We start from the raw sequence: 21,359 nt of genomic DNA, 5'->3' as shown, positions 1-21,359 counted from the left end.
CAGAATGGTGGGAGTTTCTTAATCTTGACATAAGGAGCAGCTGAAAGAACTTTAATCTGGTGAAGATTTAGTAGGGTTAGAGAGGATGGTAAATATCTTCAAATATTTGCAGGAAAATTAAACAAAACTCATTCAATTTGTTTTTGCCAACCTCAAAGGGACAATTGGGTAAAAATTGTGAGGAAGTAGCTTTCAGGGGAAGATAATGAATTTTCAAATAATTAAGTTTGAAGGTCTTGCCTGCTCATCCTTGGGGATGCAGAAAGTTAGCATTTGTAAAGGAAGTCACTGACAACATTCACATTTTTAACTGAGATGATGAAGGTGGGAGGGGGGGGTGCAAAATGCAGTCACAAACTCTAGTGACTCAAGGAACAACTCAACTGTAAATGGATTTGTACTGCTACTGGACTCTTCTAAAAACAATTTGAATCCAAATGCCTTTAGGTAGCACGTCCACTCCTCAATTAGCCACAACCCACACCCCTCCCTAGTTAATTTACCTGCCTGGGCTCCTGAAGGCAGCTGAAATTACCACTCCTAGTAGTTGATCTTTAAATCCTTTGTGGGTGTGACTACCTGTCTTTCATTCAGATGTTTATTGCGCACCTTTGTGTGCTGGGCATTGTGAGAGACGCTCTAGATGACTGTGAACCTGACAGCATCTCTGCCCAGAAGAAGCCTGCAGTGAGAACGTGCAGAGAGGAGGAGTGGTGTTCCATGACTTCACTGGAAGAGAAATACAGGGTTTCAACTCCAGAAGGTCTAATTAAGAATAGTTGTTGCTACTAACAGCAAGGTGTACTTTGACTTGCTGAGAAGAGCTTTCATAACCAGGTTCTCAAGGGAAAGAGACCTTCCTGGAGGCCCTGCCCTTCCCCCTGCACCCCCAGCAGACTAGTGCAGGCAGAGCCAGATGGCACATTTGTTGGGGGTGCTCTAGAGGAGATTCTGGCTCTGCAGGAGAAGTAGTATAAATGGATCATCCTTGGATTCCATGTAGAGAAGAATACACAAAGCAAGCAGCATTTGCAAAACTTGGTAAATTAGAAAGCTAACATCATCCAAAAAATGAGGAAAGGGCCAGAAGAATGTCGAGTTCTTTTTAGTTGTCTCCCTTTGGTATATATTTCACATGGGGGATGTTTTAACTCCATTCTGTTGCCCATAATCTTTTGAAAGCAAGCATTTCTTGAATGCATCTTTAATACTAGACACTGTTTTCATCCATCCTCCTGATGCTCTCCATTTTGTAGATGAGTAGCCTGAAGTTCAGAGAGTCCTTGCTTAGCAAGTGCTGGAGCCCGGGGCTTTAACCACCACAGTCTGTTGCCCTCTTCCTGCCTTCTCCTGATTGTGGTGTTCTCTCTACTCTTGTCCCATCTAAACTCTTGAGATGTTGCCAGGACTCTTCCCTAATGTTCTCTCCATTTCTCTCCTCACCTAATCCTGGATTCCACTTTTCCTGCCATCCATCAAGGCTCCCTTTGTCCCACTATTTATTCTTGCTCCTTAAGCAAGGCCCCTCGTCTTTCAGTTAGTCAATATTTGGGAGCCAAATACAGTGAGGCCACAGATTTTCTAATAACCAGAGTAGCAACAGAGCAGAGCATGGAAAGTGAAAGACTGAGGATTAGAAGGTGAAGTTTTAAAAGGAAGTGCTTTGCTGATGCTTAGAAGTTAAAAAAAAAATTGGGGAACCTGGGTGGTTCAGTCAGTTAAGCATTTGCCTTTGGCTCAGGGAGGGTTCTGGGATGGAGCCCCATATCAGGCTCCCTGCCCAATGGAGAGCCTACTCCTTCTCCCTCTGCCCCTCCCCACTCACGCTCTTGCTCTCTCTCAAATAAATAAATAAATTTTTTTTTAAAAAGAGGTTTTAAAAAATTATCTCCCCATATGGCCTGTGTTTCAACTCACTAAGGATTCAGGCAGCTGCTAGCACTCATTTGAATTTGTCCCCACTGAACAGAGCTACATGCTGATGTCAAGTGGCAGCCATGCTTAAAGGCTACATCCCTAAAGAAGCATCTTGTTTTTGGAATGACATATTCCTAAGGACAAAGCTAGATAGTTTCTTAGGAAAACTGGACTTGAAGAAGCTGCTCCTGAGGTTGAGTATGACATTATATTTATCCTCAGTGATATTTTCAAAATAATATTAGCAAGTAGTTTAACCCCAAAAATCTTTTAAAGATATCCTTTCTTTCTTTCTTTTAGAGATAGGGAGAGAGAGAGAGAACAAGAGAGCATGAGTGGGGGGAGGAACAGAGGGAGAAGGATAAGCAGACTCCATACTCAGCATGAGCCTCTTGAGGACCTGGGTTCCACAACCCTGAGATGACAACCTGAGCCCAAATGGAGTTGGATGCTCAACCGACTAAGCCATCCAGGCACCCCTAAACCCAAAATTTGTGATGTAGAGTTTGAGTTGGTATGTGGGTTGTGTTTGTATAAAGGGTGGGTTTTTTTTTAAATGATAAAAAGGCTAAGATTTATTAGGTGCTTCCTGTACACAAGACACTGCTCCATCTGTATACTATTTGTTATATACATACACCCACATACATGGCCATATACTAGAGTTTATATAACGCTCAGAAGAGCCCCATGAAGTTAGTGCTATTATCCACATTAATTTATTTCAGAGAAGATGACTAACCCAAACATAACTAGCTAAATATTAGAACCAGTCTCCTTAGGTCTGCCGGACTCTAGAATCTTTACCTCTGGGACATGCTAACAGGGAATGATGTTATGTTGATGTGCTAACAAATGGGGCACCATTCATAAATACATATACTTTTAGTACCTTTCATGCTCTTTCACATATATTTGGATTTTTTTGTTCATGCCATGAGATCACCAAGCCAGGTTTTGATTTTCTTTGAGTGGCAAGAAAAGTAAGGTCCAAGGGGTAATGAGACCTTCCACACATTACAGAACTAACTATTTAGTAATAAAAGCCTAAATTTAACCCAGATCTTCTAAGTCCCGGTTCCCCTCAGCAGGCTGATAGGAACACTAATCCAGGCTCCCGATTCTTTGAGTGACTCATAAATTGGATGAGTCCTCCTCTCAGCTTCACCAGTGACTAGGAATTCATTTAGTAAAGGTTTGCTGAATTACCACTGGATAATTTCAGGAATTGTGGCAGGCCTTAGCAGGGCAGTGATGAACATTACAGGTATGTCCTGCATTCATAGAGCTTACAGTCCAGTGGGGAAATCAAACAATTAGATAACTAATTGCTATAAAGTCTGATGCTCATTGGGGGAGCAAAGGCAGGAATAAGGAAGGCATGTCTAAGATTTGGGGGAGTAATGCTAGCCAGGTAGAGTTAGAGGTAGGGGACAGAGGTTTCCATACGGAAGAAAGGTTTTGAGCAGAGAATTGAGGCAAGGACAACACTTAATATGGACCAACACAGAGATAGCGGCTGTGGGGATTTGAAGCCAGCAACTGGGAAATAGTAGAGGGAGGCAATGAAGTCAAAGGGAAAGGTACTCCTGAGGTTTGCAGAGCAGCTAAAGGTTCAAATACTGGCTTCAGTGTTCACAATTCCCTATGACTTTTCCCATTTGTAAAGGGAGATGTTAACACAAACTTTTGCAACATTAATCATCAGGCTTGCAAATAATACAAAGCATCCAACTCAGTGCTGGTAAAAGGTACCACTGCCTACTGGTTGTTCACACCTACACTTGGGAGTCCTCTTTGAGTCCAAACTTTTACTCACCCCATGCAACAGGATGACTGGCAAGTCTTTTCTGTACTCCCCCAAAATATCTTGTAAATTCCTCCATTTCTTTCTGTCCCTATACTATAAAATGGTGTAAGTCGAACCACCTTCCTCTTCCACCTGGACTAGAACACAGCCTCTACCCAGTCACTGTCCTTCTACTCTCTGTCCCACCCCTGACCCCAATCCATTCTTCACCCCTCAACTAGAATGATCTTTTTAAAACCAAAAGCACATGTCATCCTGCTGCTTCAAACCTTCCAGTTACTTCCCCTTGTTCTTAGTAGAAAATGTAGCACTCTTTGCTTATTAGTCTGACTCTGCAGTGTCTGGCCTCTGGCCACCTGCTGGCCTCATCTCCCTGTCCTAGGTCACAAACTCTGCCCACACTGGCTGCCTGCTTTATCCTTCAGGTTTTACCTGATCGGCCACCTTCTCAGAGAAGGTCTTCTCTGACCACTATATCTAAATAAAGTCTCTCCTGTTAATTTCTACCATAGAACTTTCTCTACTCCCCAGCCATTATTAAAATTTGTCACTATACATTTAATTTGGGTGCTTTCTAGATTAATTGTCTAGCTCCTTCACTATGTTGGGAGTTCTGTGAGACTCTGAACTATTCTTTTAGGGGCCTAATGGATCATAGCACATGTCTGGCACAAATTAGGCACATGATAAACATTTGCTAAATTAGTAGAGAGGTGAAAACAAGGATCTCAATAAATAATAGCTATTACTATTTATTAATACCTGGCAGAGAAACTGTTCTGTTTGTGAGCATTTGGTAAAAGTTTCTGTCCCCATTATTTGCTTCAATTTCTAAAACAGAAAGAGTGACAATCCCAGTAGAAGGCTTTATATATGTCAGAGAAAGGAAGGTCGTTCTGTGTCAGTAGGATCACTAGAGAGAACTGACCCAAAAGCTCCCTGATGTTGGATCCATATAAGACACAATTTCTGGGAAAATCTTTGGTATATTTTTCTCTGAGACTCAAGGACCCAGGGACATTCATCACTGGAGAAGTGGGTGCTCATACATACTCTTGTGTTAGCAGCTGGCATTTCTGCCTCGAGGATTTTACATTTACAAGGTAATAATAAAAGTGGTATTAGAAACCTGCAGATGGTCTGTCCAATAGAGATAAATGTTGATTGCAGACTCCAACATGGAAGTGGGATTGACTAGAAGTGTTACTGGGTAATTTAAGACCCTATCGTGGATATCCCTGGAGATACCTTGGCCAGTCAGGTCTATTTTATTTCAGGGAAGAAATAAAACTCTGTCTGATTGGACTTTTTTTCCCCCTGACAGAAATGAGTAGTTGTCACAATGAATCATAAAGGCCAAGGTTGCAAGGCTGGCAGTGAACACCAACTCCTCCCTTCTCCTCTGTGGACATGGTCTTTGAACTTGAAATCAGGGTCAAGTTTTAGGGCTCTCATCTTGTTGGATATACAAGATCTTTCAGTTCTTCCCCAGAGAGCCTCTTACCTCTTAGGGAAGGGATACTGAATGATTTTTCTGAACATGTACTTAAGAGTGTTCAGCCCTGAGAAGTAGTAAAATAATGGACAAGGCCAATGATGGAGTAATGATTTTCATCCATTTGATTTTCTAAAACAACACCATCCAATAAAACTGGCTATGATGACTGAAATAATTTATATCTGTGTTATCTAACATGGTAGCCACTAAGCACATGTGACTACTAAGCACTTTCTTTTAAAGATTTATTTCTTTGAGAGAGCGATTATGTGAGAGCTGGTGGGGGTACAGAGGGAGAGGGAGAATCTCAAGCAGACTCCCCACTGAGCATGGAGCCCAACACAGGGCTCAGGCTCATGACTCTGATATCATATCAAGAGTCGAATGCTCAACTGACTGAGCTACCCACGTGCCCCAACTACTAAGTGCTTGAAATGTTCCTAGTGCAATGAGGAATGGATCTTTAGTTTAATTTAAATTTGAATAGCCATATGTGGCTCTTGGCTCTTGGTTATCACATTAGATAGCACAGCTCTAAAATACCGTATGATTGGAGGAAGACTAGCAGGAATCATGTGCAAGACACAAGGGTAGAATGGGAACACCTAGAAGAAGGTTCCTTGGGAGTTGTAACCAAATAGCTGGGCAGGACATGTCCTGTGGTGGCTGCACATGGGCGTGAGATGTGAGTTCAAATCTCAGTTCAGCCAAATTCCTGCTGTGTGATCTTGAACAAGTTACTTAATTTCTCCAAGATTCATATTTCTTTACTGGTAGAATGGAGATAAAAATAGGACCTACTTCCCAGGGCTGCCTTATGTCTTAAATGGCATACTTAATACTATATGCACACACCCAATTCTGTATGTCTGGCACAATTTAGGTCTCAGCAAATTTGGTATAGTATCTTTTAATATTAATATGACACACATCTGGATAGTAGTGTTGATGAGCTTTGTGATCAGAGAGGTAGAGGATTGGCAGAGAGAGCTGACCAGACATTTGATGAAGCAAAAGTGAATTTATAAACAGCAAACACCATGCTTCCTCAGCCATGAATAGCAAGTTTTGCAGTCTTAATAAATGGATGTTCTATGAAACTGCAAGACTCTGGACCATTTGTAATCGAACTGTAGAATGATAAAGCCAGAAAGGACTTTGAAGACCAGTGATCCTCAAGCATTAGTGTGCAAACAGATCACCTGGGTGTCTCAGGAGATGTAGGTTCTGATTCAGTGGATTGGGGTGGGGCCCAAGGTGTGGCATTTCTCCAGGCCACCAGGACTTGCAGAGGCTGCTGACCAAAGGTCCATACTCAGAGTGTGAAGGTTGCTGAGCACCTGGAGTCTAAAGTATAAGACCAATACCTTTTTTTTTCTGAAGAGGACTTGGAGACCCAGAAGGGGAGGCTTCAGGGTCACAGGACCATTAGAAGTAGAACCAAGGCTGAAAGGAGCCTCCCATGTTACCTGCTTCAGTGTCATGTGCACTTCTCTGCTTCCCTGGGCAGCTGCAGCCTCTTGCATTATTACATGGCACTCAGCAGTTTGTAAAATGCCCTTCTCTATGACACTTCCTACAGTACTTCCATTTGACAGCCAATGGAATGGTGACGATGACTCCTTTTGCCCACCCTGCTGCTTTTAGTGAGTGCTAGTGAAGCTGGGGCTAATGCTCAGATGGGCCCATTCTGATCTCATGATTCCTATATACACCAGGGCTTCCCTGCTCCATCTTGAGGAAGCTCCAGCCTGGGTGTGTCTTTGCAGGGATTTGGGGGACAGTCTGCATTTAGGATCCCACTCAGGAAACAAAAAGTCAGGGGTCTCTTCTTTCTCTTTTCTATGTCACAAACACAGGATTCTAGAGCATTTATTACAAGCTGAGCAGTTATCATTGTGCGTAAAGCCTGTGCATAAGCCATTCCCTGGAGTTCAATATTTTATTCCTTGAGAACCTCAAATGAGTGGCAGCCCCATCTAGGAAAGGTGGAAATGAAGGACCAAAGTCTGAGAGAAGAGGGAAAGTTTCCTTGGTAGGCATGAACTGCAAGGTTTCTTAAAACAACTTGGTGGGAAGGGATTGAAACTTAGGGCAGTGATGGTCTCTGTTACTGGCTCTGGGTGACCCCAGATAAAGAGAGATGTGTGTGTACACACATGTGTGGTCATGTATACATATGTGCACATTTGTAACACAGACATACACATAAACTTACCTCCTCACTTTCCCATATGTTCAGTGGTACACTCAGTTCATATTATCACTTATTATTATCCTTCACCAAATGTTTTGTTAAGACAAGTGGAATGGCCCCTGCAAGCCTCCCAGAGAATTGTGAAAGATTGCACTTTATTTTTACCCCCGATGTTATTTCTTTATCGGCCTCAGTGGCCATGATTAGGGTCAGGCAGTTTTCTGGGTCTTTGCCATCAAGTGATTGGGATTCTAAGAGATAAATGTCAAGAACTAGGAATCCAGACCCGTTGAGTTGCTGAAAATTAAATGAATTTGTAGCCTCGGACTATCAGGTCGAGGTCACAGATGGAGCTACACATTTTGGGTTCCCCAGCTTGGAGTTGCTGGCAAATACAGCTTTCCCTTGGAGACAATCCTTATGTGTAATCTGTTGCTTAGTATGCTTTGCAAGCCAGTAAGGTAGCCCTTAAATTAAAAAAAAAAAACACTTTCAAACCAATCCATTTTCCTCCTAACATATAGTTTGTGCTCTAGGCATATCTGGCTTACCCTGTTCCACTTTTATATCTGTGAGCTCCTTCCAAAGGTTGATAGCAATACAGCTCTGACTGAGTAGGAGACCTCTGGCTAGTGCCAAAACTCCATCTTCTGCCCAAATATCTTCTTAGGTCAATGGGGAAGATCTCTCTGCTCTGAGTTTGCAAAACCATTGATTTTTGCTGCAATTAGAGAAAGAAAAGCAGGCAAGATTTTTCCCCCAATTTTAAAAACAGCATTTAAGGATCCCAGCTGTTTTATTGGATTTCTCCAGTTCCAAGAATAGGGGTGCAAAACATTCCTCGAGTCAGCATGCTATCCTTGCTGGGTAAAGGAAAGGGTGCATCTGTGATCTCTGGGAAGGTCTGCAGATGGTCGTGCCTACGTGACTTGAGGTCCCCAAATGGCTTCCCAGTCTTCAACCTTCCATGTCAGAAGAGCTATAGATATTTCTGAGCACAGTTTGACCTGCATTCTGTTGACCTAATCATTTGGTTAATTGCTGTCTGCAATTAAGTCCTTCTCAATGCAATAAAGTTAATCTTTTCCCTGGCACATAAAATCTGACCCCCATAGCTTGTGAGTGCAGAATTGCTCTTGTTTATGCTACCATCTTGGGGTCCAACAGCCGACTTTCTGAGGGCCAAAGCACCTCTTGGAGCTTGAGAAGTTGCACCCCCCTGGAATCAAAGTGTCAGAATGCTTCGCTTCACTCTCAGATGCAAAACCCCCAGAAGGTTGCCTTGTCTCTACTCAGCCTCATTTCTTGTCTGTTGCCCAGCACAGAGTGTGAACCACTAAACATGATGCTTTTCTTCAATCTCATTGCTTTGGTTTATTATCGAGGTCATTAGCATGTGTTTGACAATTATTCAGTCAGCCCTTTTTGTTCCAACTTGAAGAGCTTTGTGTCCAGTTCATAAATAATTTCAAAACGTCCACAATCTCCCTCACAGCTCAAACCAAGGGACTTCTCATTGCTTCTGAACAGAAACAACATTTGAAGGCTCATTCATATTCACTTGGCAAATATTTACTGGCAAGTCCATGTGTTTCCATTGGAACTGATAAGGTAGTCAGTTGAAAAGGCAGTGGGTCAGGAGTAGAGATGGAGGGGACAAGGCAGGCACCAGAATCAACTTGGTGCCTAGATGGGCCTGGGTTCCAGTTCCTGTGTGACAGGTGCTTGTCATGATACCTGGTTCAAGTTCATGATCTTGAGTAAGCCTCATTTTCTTCATCATTAAAAAGAGATAATGTTTATTTCTTTGGAGGAATTCAACAACAACAAAAAAATCTTAAGATGTTTAGAATAATACCTGGCACATAGTAAGTGTTCCATAAATGTTAGCTGTGATTATCACTATTTTATCCTTATAACAAGTTTATGAGATAGGCCCTACTTTTGCCCCCACTCTGCAGATGAGAAAACTTAGTCAAAATAACTTGCCAAAGATCACATAGTATATAAGTGGCACACTTAAACACAAGCGTACCTAACACTGTCATTCATATTCTTTATCATTACCCTAGGCTGACTGGGTTAAGATTTCCATACGTTTTTAGGAGCTACATACATCTTTGGGTTTTGAGAAACTTAATTTGCTAGATTTGTTAATGGCTCAAATTAAGCCATGTGACTTAGCTAGAATATAACATTTTTCAAAATTCATTCTATTGTGGTCCCCCCCCCACTATCCAGTAAGTATTTCTTTTCACACAGAGAATTTTTATTAAATGCCTAATTACAACTGGTTGGATTCTCACTTATAACAGTTCTCACTTTTGAATTTAAATTTAATGATGTGTTGAAATATTAATGACCTTTATCTTGAAAAGTGTCTAAATTGTACTAAAGTTAACAAATGTGGCTGATAATACCCAGCACTATCTTGGAGCATTCTCCCACACAAGGCATTTGCTTGGGCTTGCGTCATTCTAATGGTGGGTTTTATACAGCACTGACAAATACACAATGTAGGAAAATTTTGCATCACAAATTGCCTGGGGATTTAGTCTCCCCATAAATGCTTTAAAGTGCTCTAATTCAGGCTAAGTAATAATAGCTGTAAAGCATTTAGAAGGATCAACAATGCCAGGCATGTATTCTATGGAGTAAACAGGTTTCTGAGGGAGAAGTAGCATTTACATCATATGGAAAAAGCAACCCATAAGCAACTTTCATTCCTACTTTCTCTGTGTATCCTACCTTCTATGGCTTGAACATAACCTCATGGCTTTGGCTTTAGCTCCTTGAGCATCTTATTAATCTTGATAGTGAAGACAGAAGTGAAATTTATCTGAGGCTTGATTCTAATAGCCAAGTTAGACTCCTTCCAATTCCCCAGAAGTCCTTTGGGTTCAAAGTACTTGCATAACTGGTGCTGTATTCTGAGCCTTGGGGCATAACATGAAGGTTTGGTCTCTCTTTTTTCTAAGTTGCCCTTTGCTGAAAGACCTTGATACATTCTTGTCCCACCCCCACCATGACGGAATGTTCAAGACAAGGGACAACTGTTTACCAACATGTGGACAAAACCCTACTTACAGGAAATCCCATGTCTCATCTGGCTAAATAACTTGGACCATATGTTCAGGTCCCAAAGCTTGGGATTTTTCAGAGCAAGTTCAAATGTGCCTATTTGCATCACCTGGGGATATTGAAATTCCAAGCACAAGTTCATTTTCACATAATTCATTATCCTCCCTTGGATTTGGTACTTACTGTGAACTTTGGCAACAGATGGAATGAGATGATGTTCCAGGAGCACTTACTAATTCTTTTGTCCTCAGGAATACCCACAAATAGTGATAATTTGCACTCAAATGAAACTTCAGGGCCAAGCAGTACCCTCAGGTATTCATTTGCCACCCCCTATTGAGTTCTTGGGTAGAATTTAATTATCCAACAAATTTGGGGGTAGCTCTGCCAGATGTTGGGTACTGACCCAGACATTTCAAATGGAAGGATCTGATGCATTCCAGAGAAAAAGAGGGAAAACAGTCTTGGGAGCTGGGCCCCTGGATGGGAGAAAGAGAGGCACAAACAGGGGGCTTGGAATTTGTTGTGAATTCCTCAGAGCCACTTGTTCCTCCTGAAGCCCCAGTAACCACTGGGCATTTGTGAAGGTCATTCAGGAAGGTCTGAGACACCCCTGACTTCTGTTAAACACAAAGGACCTCAAGAGTTAAGAATCAGTTGAGGAACCAGCTTTGGTTTGTTAACAATAACAGCAAAATTACTGAGTTGATGTGAATGATGGACACACACAGCTGCTCCTCCCTTTTGTTCCAGCACAGTTAAGTGGGGCCACTTGGAACACCCAACTGGTCCTTGAATTTGGGTTTATCTTCAGAGAAATTACTGCAATTATAACTTGTTATTCATGAAATATGGTCCAAGCATTATAACAGCTAGTATTGATGAAATGTGGATTCTACATGTACCAGGCATTGTGCTAAGCACCTGTGTACCCCTTTCCTTCTCATAACAACCATATCAATTATAATAGTCCCATTTTATGGATGAGTGAATAAAATTCAGTCTTCCTTCATAACTGCCCGAGGTCCTGCATCTACCACGAAGCAGAGGCAGGCAGCCTGATCTCACAGCCTGTGCCTTTCCTCACCATCTTCCGGCGGAACTTGACTTATCAATGGTGATCTCCCCATCAAAAGGAATCTAGCCTGTTCCCATCTCCACTCAGAGTGTTCGAAGAAGGGTCCTATTCTGTGCCCTGTGTCATCCCCACCTGGTCCCACCATAGCTGGTTGGACTGGAGGGAAAAGACTGACAAAAAGGCAGCCAATCAGTAACCTGGCTTATGATCTCTGATGTGGCCTAGTACCCTCCCATCCCCCCCCCCCCCCAATTGAGCTAGCTAAGAATATCAGATTCTTTCTTTTGGGAATTTAGACTAAAAAATACCACCAAAGTATTTGGCTTTGAGAGTTTAGGATGAAATGTAGCCAGGAGGTCAAGTCAGGCTATGACTCAGGCAGTAGTAAATGTGAATAAGCACACGAGTGCATTTGGTAGAGCTTCAGAGAACACACAAGAGCAAAGTAGAGGGGTCATGAGAAATGGAAAAAGTAGCCAGTGGCCCACAATGTTTTTCTGGTTCCAGTCCATGGGGATCCTCTTAATATGTAATGTGAGAGTGAAGTGGGATAATTTATGTAAATCACCCAGCAGATGCCTGATGTGTAGTTAAGTGATCGATACAAGTCAGCACTATTATGATGTTTATTATTATTGGAATTTTAATGTGATTTGTCTTTTATTTGAAAGAAAAAAGATCCTTTCATTCCTGGTTTACCAGCTACAGCTAGGGATATGAAAAGCCATATTCTTTCTTTTGTCATTGAATTGGATTCCTTAATTGTTATAATTTATAATTCAAATTTTGGCTTATGATTATCTTAGTTTTCTTTCGGATCGATTCCACACCCACTAATGAACTATCATGTTAGAGCAATGGGGAGCTATTCCCATAATCTGTTTTCCTCCAATCCCCCTTCAGATGCTAATGAGAAGTACCATGGAGACATCAGCCATTAGTATACATGGGCTGGTATAAATCATGGACTATGGATCATTGAGCATCTTTGTTGTAAAACAAATGGCCTGTGGTCAGTTAATCATACAAAGAAACATCTCCGGGGCCTCCTGGCTTTATTCATAACCCCTAAATCCGGTTGCAGTTTTATAAACAGAACATCTGTTAAAATATGCAGAAATTACAGTCACAGTCATTAGCAGGAAGCTATATGGCTTTGGCAGATTTTTTTTTAAGCTTTTGATGGTAATCTCCTCTGTCTGGGATTCATGCTTTCTTCCCATTCTTCCCGATCTCTTTTGTTCCCCTCTGTTCTTGTGGGTTATAGCATTTTTAACCCAAGACTGAAAAGTGGGCACGTGTTATTCCAGGCTCGCTTGGCCCTGTGCCATTCTGCAGCATGGGAGAGTAACTGTAACCCAGCCTTGCAAAACCATGTATTTCAGGTATGTGACCTGTAGGGCCTCAAGCAGCCTGCAGGTGAGAAATCCCAATTGGCTTCACCCTTGTCTTACTGACTTTGGACGCTGGTAGCCCTGGAATTTAACAAAAGTGAACAGAACTGCCTGCCAGCATTGCCCCAAATTTCTCACTTTCTCTTACTTTCTCTCTGTGCTCTCCGCTACCCCACCCTCACTCTTCATTAAATTTTTTTACTGTGTTCATATTTAAATTGGCCTGGGAGGGTTAACCTCTGAAGACAAAGACCAGGAGAAATGTAGATAGCCAGGGAAGAAGATTTGTCCTAATAATGTAGATTGACCCCCTCCTTGTTCAGTGAAGAAATTCTTATTCCACCTAAGAACTAGAGAACAGGTCAACTTTGTTTAGCAATGGCTTTGTTCTGTCTGCCATGGAATGGGAATCGGCAAACAGTCCCAGTGGAAATTAAAAAGTCACCTCTGAGAATTCAGTGTGTCCATCACCTATCCTTACATATAAGGTTTTATAAAGTCTCAAAGTCAACCTGGTTAAGCCTGAATGGATCTTTCTTAATGGGCCCACGAGGAAAAGGAAGATGGTGTGGTAAAGTGGCTATGAGAATAAACTCTGGGATCAAGACAGGGACCCGAATCCCAGATCAGCCCATCACTGGCCATACGCCCTAGAGGAAGTTCATGAAAGAAGCTGCAATTCTCCATCTATAATATTAACACCTACTCCATAAAGTTGAGCAAGTTCAAGGAAAACCCAAGCAAAGCACCTAGCCACATGCCTGGCATGTTGTTCATTGCCAAATAAATACTCATTTTTGCTGTTGTCATTTTTTAAAATTGTTTTTGTGCTTAGTACCAGCCCATGGTTCGATTATGTTAGGTGTTGATTTTAACCTCACTGGAACTTACTTTCTTAAGTACGTACATGATTTAAAGCATCCACTTGCTCAAGAATATTTCCTAAGCACCTGCCCTCAGCTCAGTGCTCTGTTGAGTGTGTGTGGCCTGTAAAGATTGATCTTTGCAGACATCTGTCTGTAAGGAGCTCGTTGGATGAATCAGCACGGAATGTGTTGGAGGGAAGGTCCAAATCGAGGGCCATGGAAGTTATGGGTAAGAGAAACTAGTGACTAGGGGAAACTAGAGGAAGGCTTTCTGTGGGAAAGTGGGGAAAGCAGGGGTTTCGAGAAGTATAACATATCTCCCCAGTGATGTACTGCGGTCAGAGAAGGATGAAGTCTCAGTGGAAGATGAAAAACAGAAGTGGAACAAGGCAACAGTGAAGGCAGGTGGGCTGGCAGAGACCAGGAATGGGCCAGTTCATCTTCTGAGGGAATCAAAAAGGATTGGAGGGTAAAAGCCCATCGGAGGATTGAAACCAGACACCCCAAGCCCCTACAGAAATCTGGAGGATCAAAGCAGAAAGCTCCCCAGAAGGAGACAAAATCAGAGTAGTGCCCCTGGAGGGTGGAGCGACCAGAAAAGGAGGCTCCCCCAGAGACTGATGGCTTGTTTGTCTGATTCCTGGTCTGCAGCCGAGAGCAGGGCTGGTTCTCTTCTGGATCCACGGCATGTCCTGGTGCTTGTGGCGGAGGGGCTCCCACCACCCTCCGAACTCTAAGAGCCACCCCAGGCATCTTGAGGCAGCAGCTCTCTGAGCTTTCAAAAGGAAAATTGCAGTCATGCATTGGAGTCCTCGGTGCCAATTAAAGTGTCAGGCTCTGAAACAAACAAATATGGATAACAAAGATGGGGATAATGTTTTAAAATTAGGTTCTCAGGAGTCACCCATTAATTTGGAGCTCATAAGACATGGCCTGTGTGTTCAATAAATACCATCTGATGACAGTAGCAGCCCGTAGTGGGAAATGCCCAGCAGCCAGGTCGCTTTAAGCATGCCGGTACAAATATATCCTGTGATATCACACTCAGCATGGAGGCAGTGTCTCTCAGCTTTACAGCTCTTAAAACATTAATCCCTCTGGAGGCCAGAAAGATGGGTGTCATTGTTCTCCTGCTAAAAGTACAAAAAAGAAACAAAGCAAGAGAACTAATATTAAAAATTAGAAGGGTGGATTCTGTATACACAGACCTAACGTATGGGGCTCAGTACGCTCACAACCATTGCATAATTAGATAAACTGTGTAAATACCCAGAGGTGGTTAGTGAGGTAGCTTGTGGAAATGAAAAAATTAGCAATAGTGGCATGGATTTTTTAAAAAGCAATTATTTGCTTTCTGTGATGACAAGAATCCACAGATGGTGCATCCTTAAGTTCTTGAGTGCCTCGAAACCCTTTGAAGCATGATTGTTTTCATACTATAAATAATAGCTGGTAGGTTGTACCGGAGAACCTTTTATGCTTTTGATTGCAATGGAACAATACCTGTTACTGTGTGGATCATGGTGCATGGTCTCCATGCTACGAGAACATAGCAGGGGTGTCGAGAGCTAACAGACAATTAAGTCTGAAGATGTTCACAGGAGCTGATTTCCGACTTCCACCTTGAAAGGTGAGGTTCCTCTGGGAGAGGGGCACAGGTTGGTGAAGTCACACTGATCCCATCCCCAACAGTTCTCCATCTAGTCGCAGAAGGCTAGAGTAGACCTTGGTGAATGCAGCAAGTGCAGGGTGAGTGTACTTGTTGAGAATCCATGGCCTAAGGGAAAGCTTGTGCTTCTTGGCCAGGCTTAGAAACTGAAAGACAAAGAATGCCTTTTGACAATGCCTTTTACCAACAGAGGCTTCCTGAATATGACTTGATTTGTTTCACTTTCTACCCTGGGCTTGTAGATGGGACTACCCAGATGAAATATTTGTTCCTTTGATCAACAAATCTTTATTAAGCGTCAGTTAAGGGCCAGGTCCTTTGCCAGGTGTTTGTTGGTAAAGTAGTGTGTTCTAATAGGTTATCATTATCTTGACTTCAGGAACCTTGTGTTCATTGCCTCTTTCCCCCAAGGCACTTGGCACAGTCTATGACACATAAGGGGCACTCCATGAAGGGAATTGGAAAGAAAAAAGTACCCTGTCATTTGCAGCTACCAGAGCAGTCAGGTGCCAGGAAAGTAGCACTGGCTCTCCTAATAGCCCACACCTATCCCTTAATGAAAATTGCATTGTACATAGTGAGACCAGGTGGATAATTTCAAGTTGCACTTACTCCATGACTCTGTCATTATTTAATGGCTTGGCTAAGGGACAGTGACATACAGACTTGGAAGCAGGGGAGCAGAGCACTGGAGTCCACCCACTTCACCGGCACGTGTGGACCTATCATGAAGATGTCCTTTGTTTTTTTCATTCCTCAGTTTAGTAAGAAGATGATGCCACTGCATTTCTGAAATCCTCTTCAGATGTTAGATCACTGCAGTGCCGTTTTTATGTGGGTATTATTATCCATCGGTGTACCATCATTGTGAGTCAGCAGCACAACCACTAAATGAACGGCCGCAGTAAAAGAGGTAAAGCGGAGATGCTTCTCAGGCAGAACCTGGGCAGCTGAGTGCCATAGTGAAATGCACAGTAGCAGAAGTTGGGGTAGCCTGTGTGCTTCCCGATGGGCAGGTGCAGAGATAAAAATTATAGTCTCTAATATTTAGAGATCTAGTATTTATGTGTGCTAGACACTACGCTAGTGATTCCCATGTGTTATCGCATCTAATTTTTAAACATTCCTTATAAAATGGATATTTGTACTAGCCCCAGTTATAGATGAAGAAACTGATGTTATGTTCCTGGCCATGCAGCTAAGAGTTCATGATCTTAATCACTGCACTATATTACTGCATAAATGTTTAATACAACATGGTTTAAAAAATGGATTGTTGATGGACAGTTGGTTGGATGGGAATGAGAACTTATTCCTTCTTGCCCCCCGTATTTTCATTTGCACAGATATGTGAGTAGAGAGCAGGAAACAGAAATCACTGTTTGTTGTCTTGGTTCTCCTGCTTTATAAATTAGTCCAATTCTATTTGATAGCCTCCCAATTAAACCAATAAATTGGATGAGTCAGTGGTTCTGAAATAAAAGTGAAGCCACACCATATTAATATGGTGATTAGCCACATCACCACAATAGAGACAATTTGTAAGGCCTGTTTTCAAAACCCTGAGTAGAAACAGAAAGCAATAGGATGTGCAAACATTTGGCAATGGTAGTTGGTATTGGGGGAAATCATTCGTGCAATTACCTTTTGATTCCAACCAAATTGGGAGCAAATATTAGCTATGTTCCTCATGTTTCTCCAGACTTACTCAACTGCTTGCTGAATTATTGGAGTTATGTGCATTTCTGAAAAGCTCTGTACTTGTGTATTTGACTAGAGGTAATAAGGAAGTGAGCATTCACACCAACCTGCTTTATTTATAGCTCTGCTTTGGCAGTGTTTTATAAAGGATAGTCACTCACTTACTCCCTGAAGGTAAATGCTATTACACTTTGATTGTAACTGCCATTGGGTGAAGATGTACAACTAATCATGGGTCATAATGCTTATGACAAATACACGGCATAAATTTGTCACCCATCTTACCTTTTTTTAACGAGTGTTTAGTAACAACTCACCATTTGCTGTACAAAGTTCAGGCACTGTCTCATTTACTAGCATGATTAAGTAAAGAATAAGATCAATTTTAGTTCAAGTAGGAAACTGACTATTGGTTAACAGAGGAAGACTAAAGATCTTTGTGAAGAACTTCAGACTATTTTTCCAAGCTCAGCTCTTTTTCTTCTGTCTCAGCCTTATCTGCGAAGCGAAGATGAATTAAAGTCCAATTTTATCGATCCTTTGGATGGACAACTGTTGGACAGAGATGAACCAAAGTAGACTTCCTCTGATAGTGTTTCTCAGAAAGAAATGTTTAGAATTTCTTGAGACACTTGTCGATACAAAACTCCCAAGCTCCATTCAGTATCTACTGAATTATGTCTACAGTGGTTGCCTAGTAACCTGCAATTTTTCAGATTCACCCAAGTAAATCTAAGTGTGAGGACCACTGAAAAAACTGGTCTTATGTTTCCCAAGTTCAACTCTTCCCTTTGTCTCAGCATTTGCAGCCCGTTCGAGCTCTGGAGGCAGGATGCTCAATCCTTTTAGCTTAGTGGGCCACTCTTAGGTCCTACACCCTCCATTTATTGCTAATCCTAAATGTCTGCTAGCTGAACAAACAATTCCCCTCGGGAACTGGTAGCAATATTGAGTAATATTTAAGAGCATAGACTCTGGAGCCAGACTGCTTGGGTTTTAGTCCTTGCATGCCTACTCCAAGTGTTGATATACAGAAGAGCGTGTGTGTTCTTGGCCAGGTTGCTGTATGATCTTAACATCTTTAGGCTGTGATTTTTCTCAAATGTAAAGTTAAAGTAGCCATAATAACTGACTTCATAAGGTTATCTTGGGAATGAAATGAGTTGATTAAATGAATGGGTTCTTAGGATCTGTTGTTTTCATCTACAACTGCTCCCTTTGTTATTTTGTCCAGTTTGCTGGCTTACAATACTACCTGAATGCTGGCAGCTCTCAGATTCCTATTTTTAATCCAGTCCTCTCCTGAAATCCAGACTTACATACCCAACTTCTTGAGAATCTTTACTTGGATGTCTAATAAAACATCTCAGACTTAATATTTTCATATTGAACTCCTGATCACCTCCTGAACAAACCTTTTCTGCCTGTTGTGGTCCCTTTCTTAGGCATGGGCAATGTCCTTCTTCCCCCCACCTGGCTGAAAACCTTGGAGTCACAGTTGACTCACACTCCACACATAATGTGTCAGGAAATCCTGTTGTCTCTATTTTTAAATTCTGCTCAAAATCCCATCTCTCTTGGGATCTTCCACAGCTACCATGTTGATCCAAGCCATTATTCACCGTTGCAACAGCCTCCTGCTTCCACCCTTGCCTCTGACACCCAGATCTGTTCTCTATACAGTAGCCAGACTAATTCCTGTAAAAATTTAGGTCAGATCATGTCACTCCTCTGCTCATAGTTTTCCCAAGACTCTCCATCTCACTCAGCATAAAAGGGTCTTTACAGTGGCCTGGAAGGCCATACATCATTAGTCCTTCAGTTTTCTCTCTGACCTCATGCCTGCTGCTTTCTCTATGCTCAGCAGCCTTCTTGCTGCTGCTTGAACTCCCCAGACCTCAAGGCCTTAGTGCTGGGCTGAGTCTTCTGCATAGACTGCTCTTCTCGCACATACCTGCAGAGCCACTTTCCTTCAAGCTTTTGTCTAAATGTGGACTTTTTCCATGAAGCCTTTATTAAGTAGCTATTTGAAATTGGAATTCCCTTCTACCTTTGACCCTGCTGATAGGACTTAACCTCTTGTCTTCTCATAGTCTTTAATAAATACTATATATTTACTTACTTATCATTGTGATTCTTTATTAAATATCTCTTTCCACTAGAATTGATGCTTCCAGAAGGTATTTGCATTCTGTTTATTGCTATACCTCTAATGTCTTAAAAACAGTACATGGCATATAATAAGTGTTCAAATATTTGTTAAATGGATGAATGCATGAACAATTTGGACTTGATTTAGAACATGGTCTATAACTTCCCACAGGATTCTACCTTGGTTCTTATGCTATTTAACATTTTTTGTTACACTTCTGGTTAGGAATATTTTGGTTACCAGGCTAAAAATTTCTACTAAAATTTTACTTCATCACAAATTTGACACACACAAATGAAAAGTTCAGAAAAATACTAACTTCAGTTAAAGCTTGATCCAGAGCTCAGCTGGATTGCCCTGAATTGATAGTCTCTCGGCTCCACTTTCTGTAGACCCAGCAGCTATTTGCAGGCTCTTCCATTTATGGTAGAAAATTGGCTACTGTAGTTCAGGGCTTCACATCTCTTAACTCCTAAGGACTCCTCTGATTTGGTTTGTTTGGATTCCATGCCCAACCCTGCGTCTATTCCCTATACTTAGTAAGATGGACTGCCTGGTGGACTTCAGCCAGTTGGACTATAACTCTGATGTTGAGGAAAGGGTGGGTACTACCCACATGACTTGAGGGTGATAAGGGGGAAAGCCAGGGGACTGTTGGCATTAGAAGAGAAAGATGGTTGATGGGGAGACAGCTCTTAGTCTAGTATAACAGTAATGAGTACATGCTTATTAAGTTAAATATGATAGCATAAGGTTTGGGGATTCAAGCCAAAATAACATATGGAAGAACTGATGGATTTCTTCATTCATTCAAGAAGTGGAATAGCATCTGCAAAAGCACAGAGGTATGAAAATGTTTGACATGTTTAGATTGCTGTGAGGAGTTGGTGTGAAGTGGGTGAAAGTAATATATTACAGTCTTCTCAGTGCAGCAGCAGAAGCCTGAACCTAACTCTCATTGGTCCACATTGGAGTATTTTTTTGTGTTTGGCCCAATCACTGCTGACAGGGGGTCGGAGTATGCCAATTAGCCTTTAAAGACACACACATACAGAGAGCAGATTGGATTCAGAAAAAAAAAAAAAAAAAAAGGATTTTCTTAACAGAAGAAAGGGAAATTGATGCTGAGAATGTATCAGAAGCAGAAAAAGATGTGTAAATAATCTCACAATAGACCAGTGGACCAAGATAGATCAATATGATATGATCACAATTTTAAAGTTAGATGACATTGAATGAGGTGATATTGTGAGATACAGTGTGAGAATCATAAAACTCCCTGCCTCTTCTTTGTAGAACTACCATTCTGATTCCACCCATCAACTGTTGAGTTAAGTGTGTATCCTTCCAAGAGCCACAAGCAGAGAAACAAGTCCAGAAAGGCAGGTGACCGGGCATAGTTGAGTAGTCTCATCGAAGGTAGCCTTTTCTTTATTTTTATCTTGGGAATTAAGGGATATTTTGAGTGGAAGAAAGAAAGTCTAAATGTTAACTAAATTACAGGATTGGTTATAAATTTTGTCCTTGCTTCTCTGCTTGTGAATCTAACCAGGGAATTCAGAGGTAAAATTTGAACATCTGGGCCTTCTCCTAGAATCCGTTTTATTTAGCCCCTAAAACACTGCTCCACATCCTTCTTCTCTTCAGTGCCAAGTGGAATAGGATAGGGACCACCATAATATAAAACTCTATTCTTGTTGACCTGCCAAATTTCTGAAGAAGAAAATGTGATTCTCTGATAGAAGGTGTTGATGGCCAGAGGAGTGAAATGTGAGGATTAACATGCATGACTTTGCCCTTGGGAAGAACATTCAGGATTGCCTTACAAGTCTCAGAGCAGGTGTGCTTGTGAGTAAAAGTAGACATCAGAGTGTCCGTGCCTGTTCCAAGACTCCATCGTGTGCTCACCCCACTTTGTGCGCATCTCTGTTGCCTTGCTGGCATAATTAAGCACTCCCAATGCCGCTGCCCCAGTTTTTAGTCCGTGGGTATGGAG

At 41.9% G+C, this 21,359-nt stretch overlaps 1 protein-coding gene across 14 annotated transcripts in view; it reads left to right on the top strand.

Moving 5' to 3' along the window:
* Positions 1-21,359, top strand: part of PPP2R2B (protein phosphatase 2 regulatory subunit Bbeta) — a 439,287-nt gene that overhangs the window by 231,629 nt on the left and 186,299 nt on the right. Inside the window, exon 1 of one of the 14 annotated variants that reach the window (XM_072826382.1) lies at positions 16,387-16,423. The exons of the other annotated variants lie outside the window; for them this stretch is intronic. Coding sequence (XP_072682483.1) covers positions 16,402-16,423 — 22 coding nt within the window. The 5' untranslated portion in view covers positions 16,387-16,401. Of the gene's footprint in view, positions 1-16,386; positions 16,424-21,359 lie in introns of those variants that run through there. 14 annotated transcript variants of the gene reach the window in all.

This window comes from Canis lupus, chromosome 5 (genome assembly GCF_048164855.1).
Source record: "Canis lupus baileyi chromosome 5, mCanLup2.hap1, whole genome shotgun sequence".
Lineage (NCBI taxonomy): Eukaryota > Metazoa > Chordata > Mammalia > Carnivora > Canidae > Canis > Canis lupus.
Note: the sequence above shows the minus strand (reverse complement) of the source record. Positions and strands in the feature narration are given on the sequence as shown.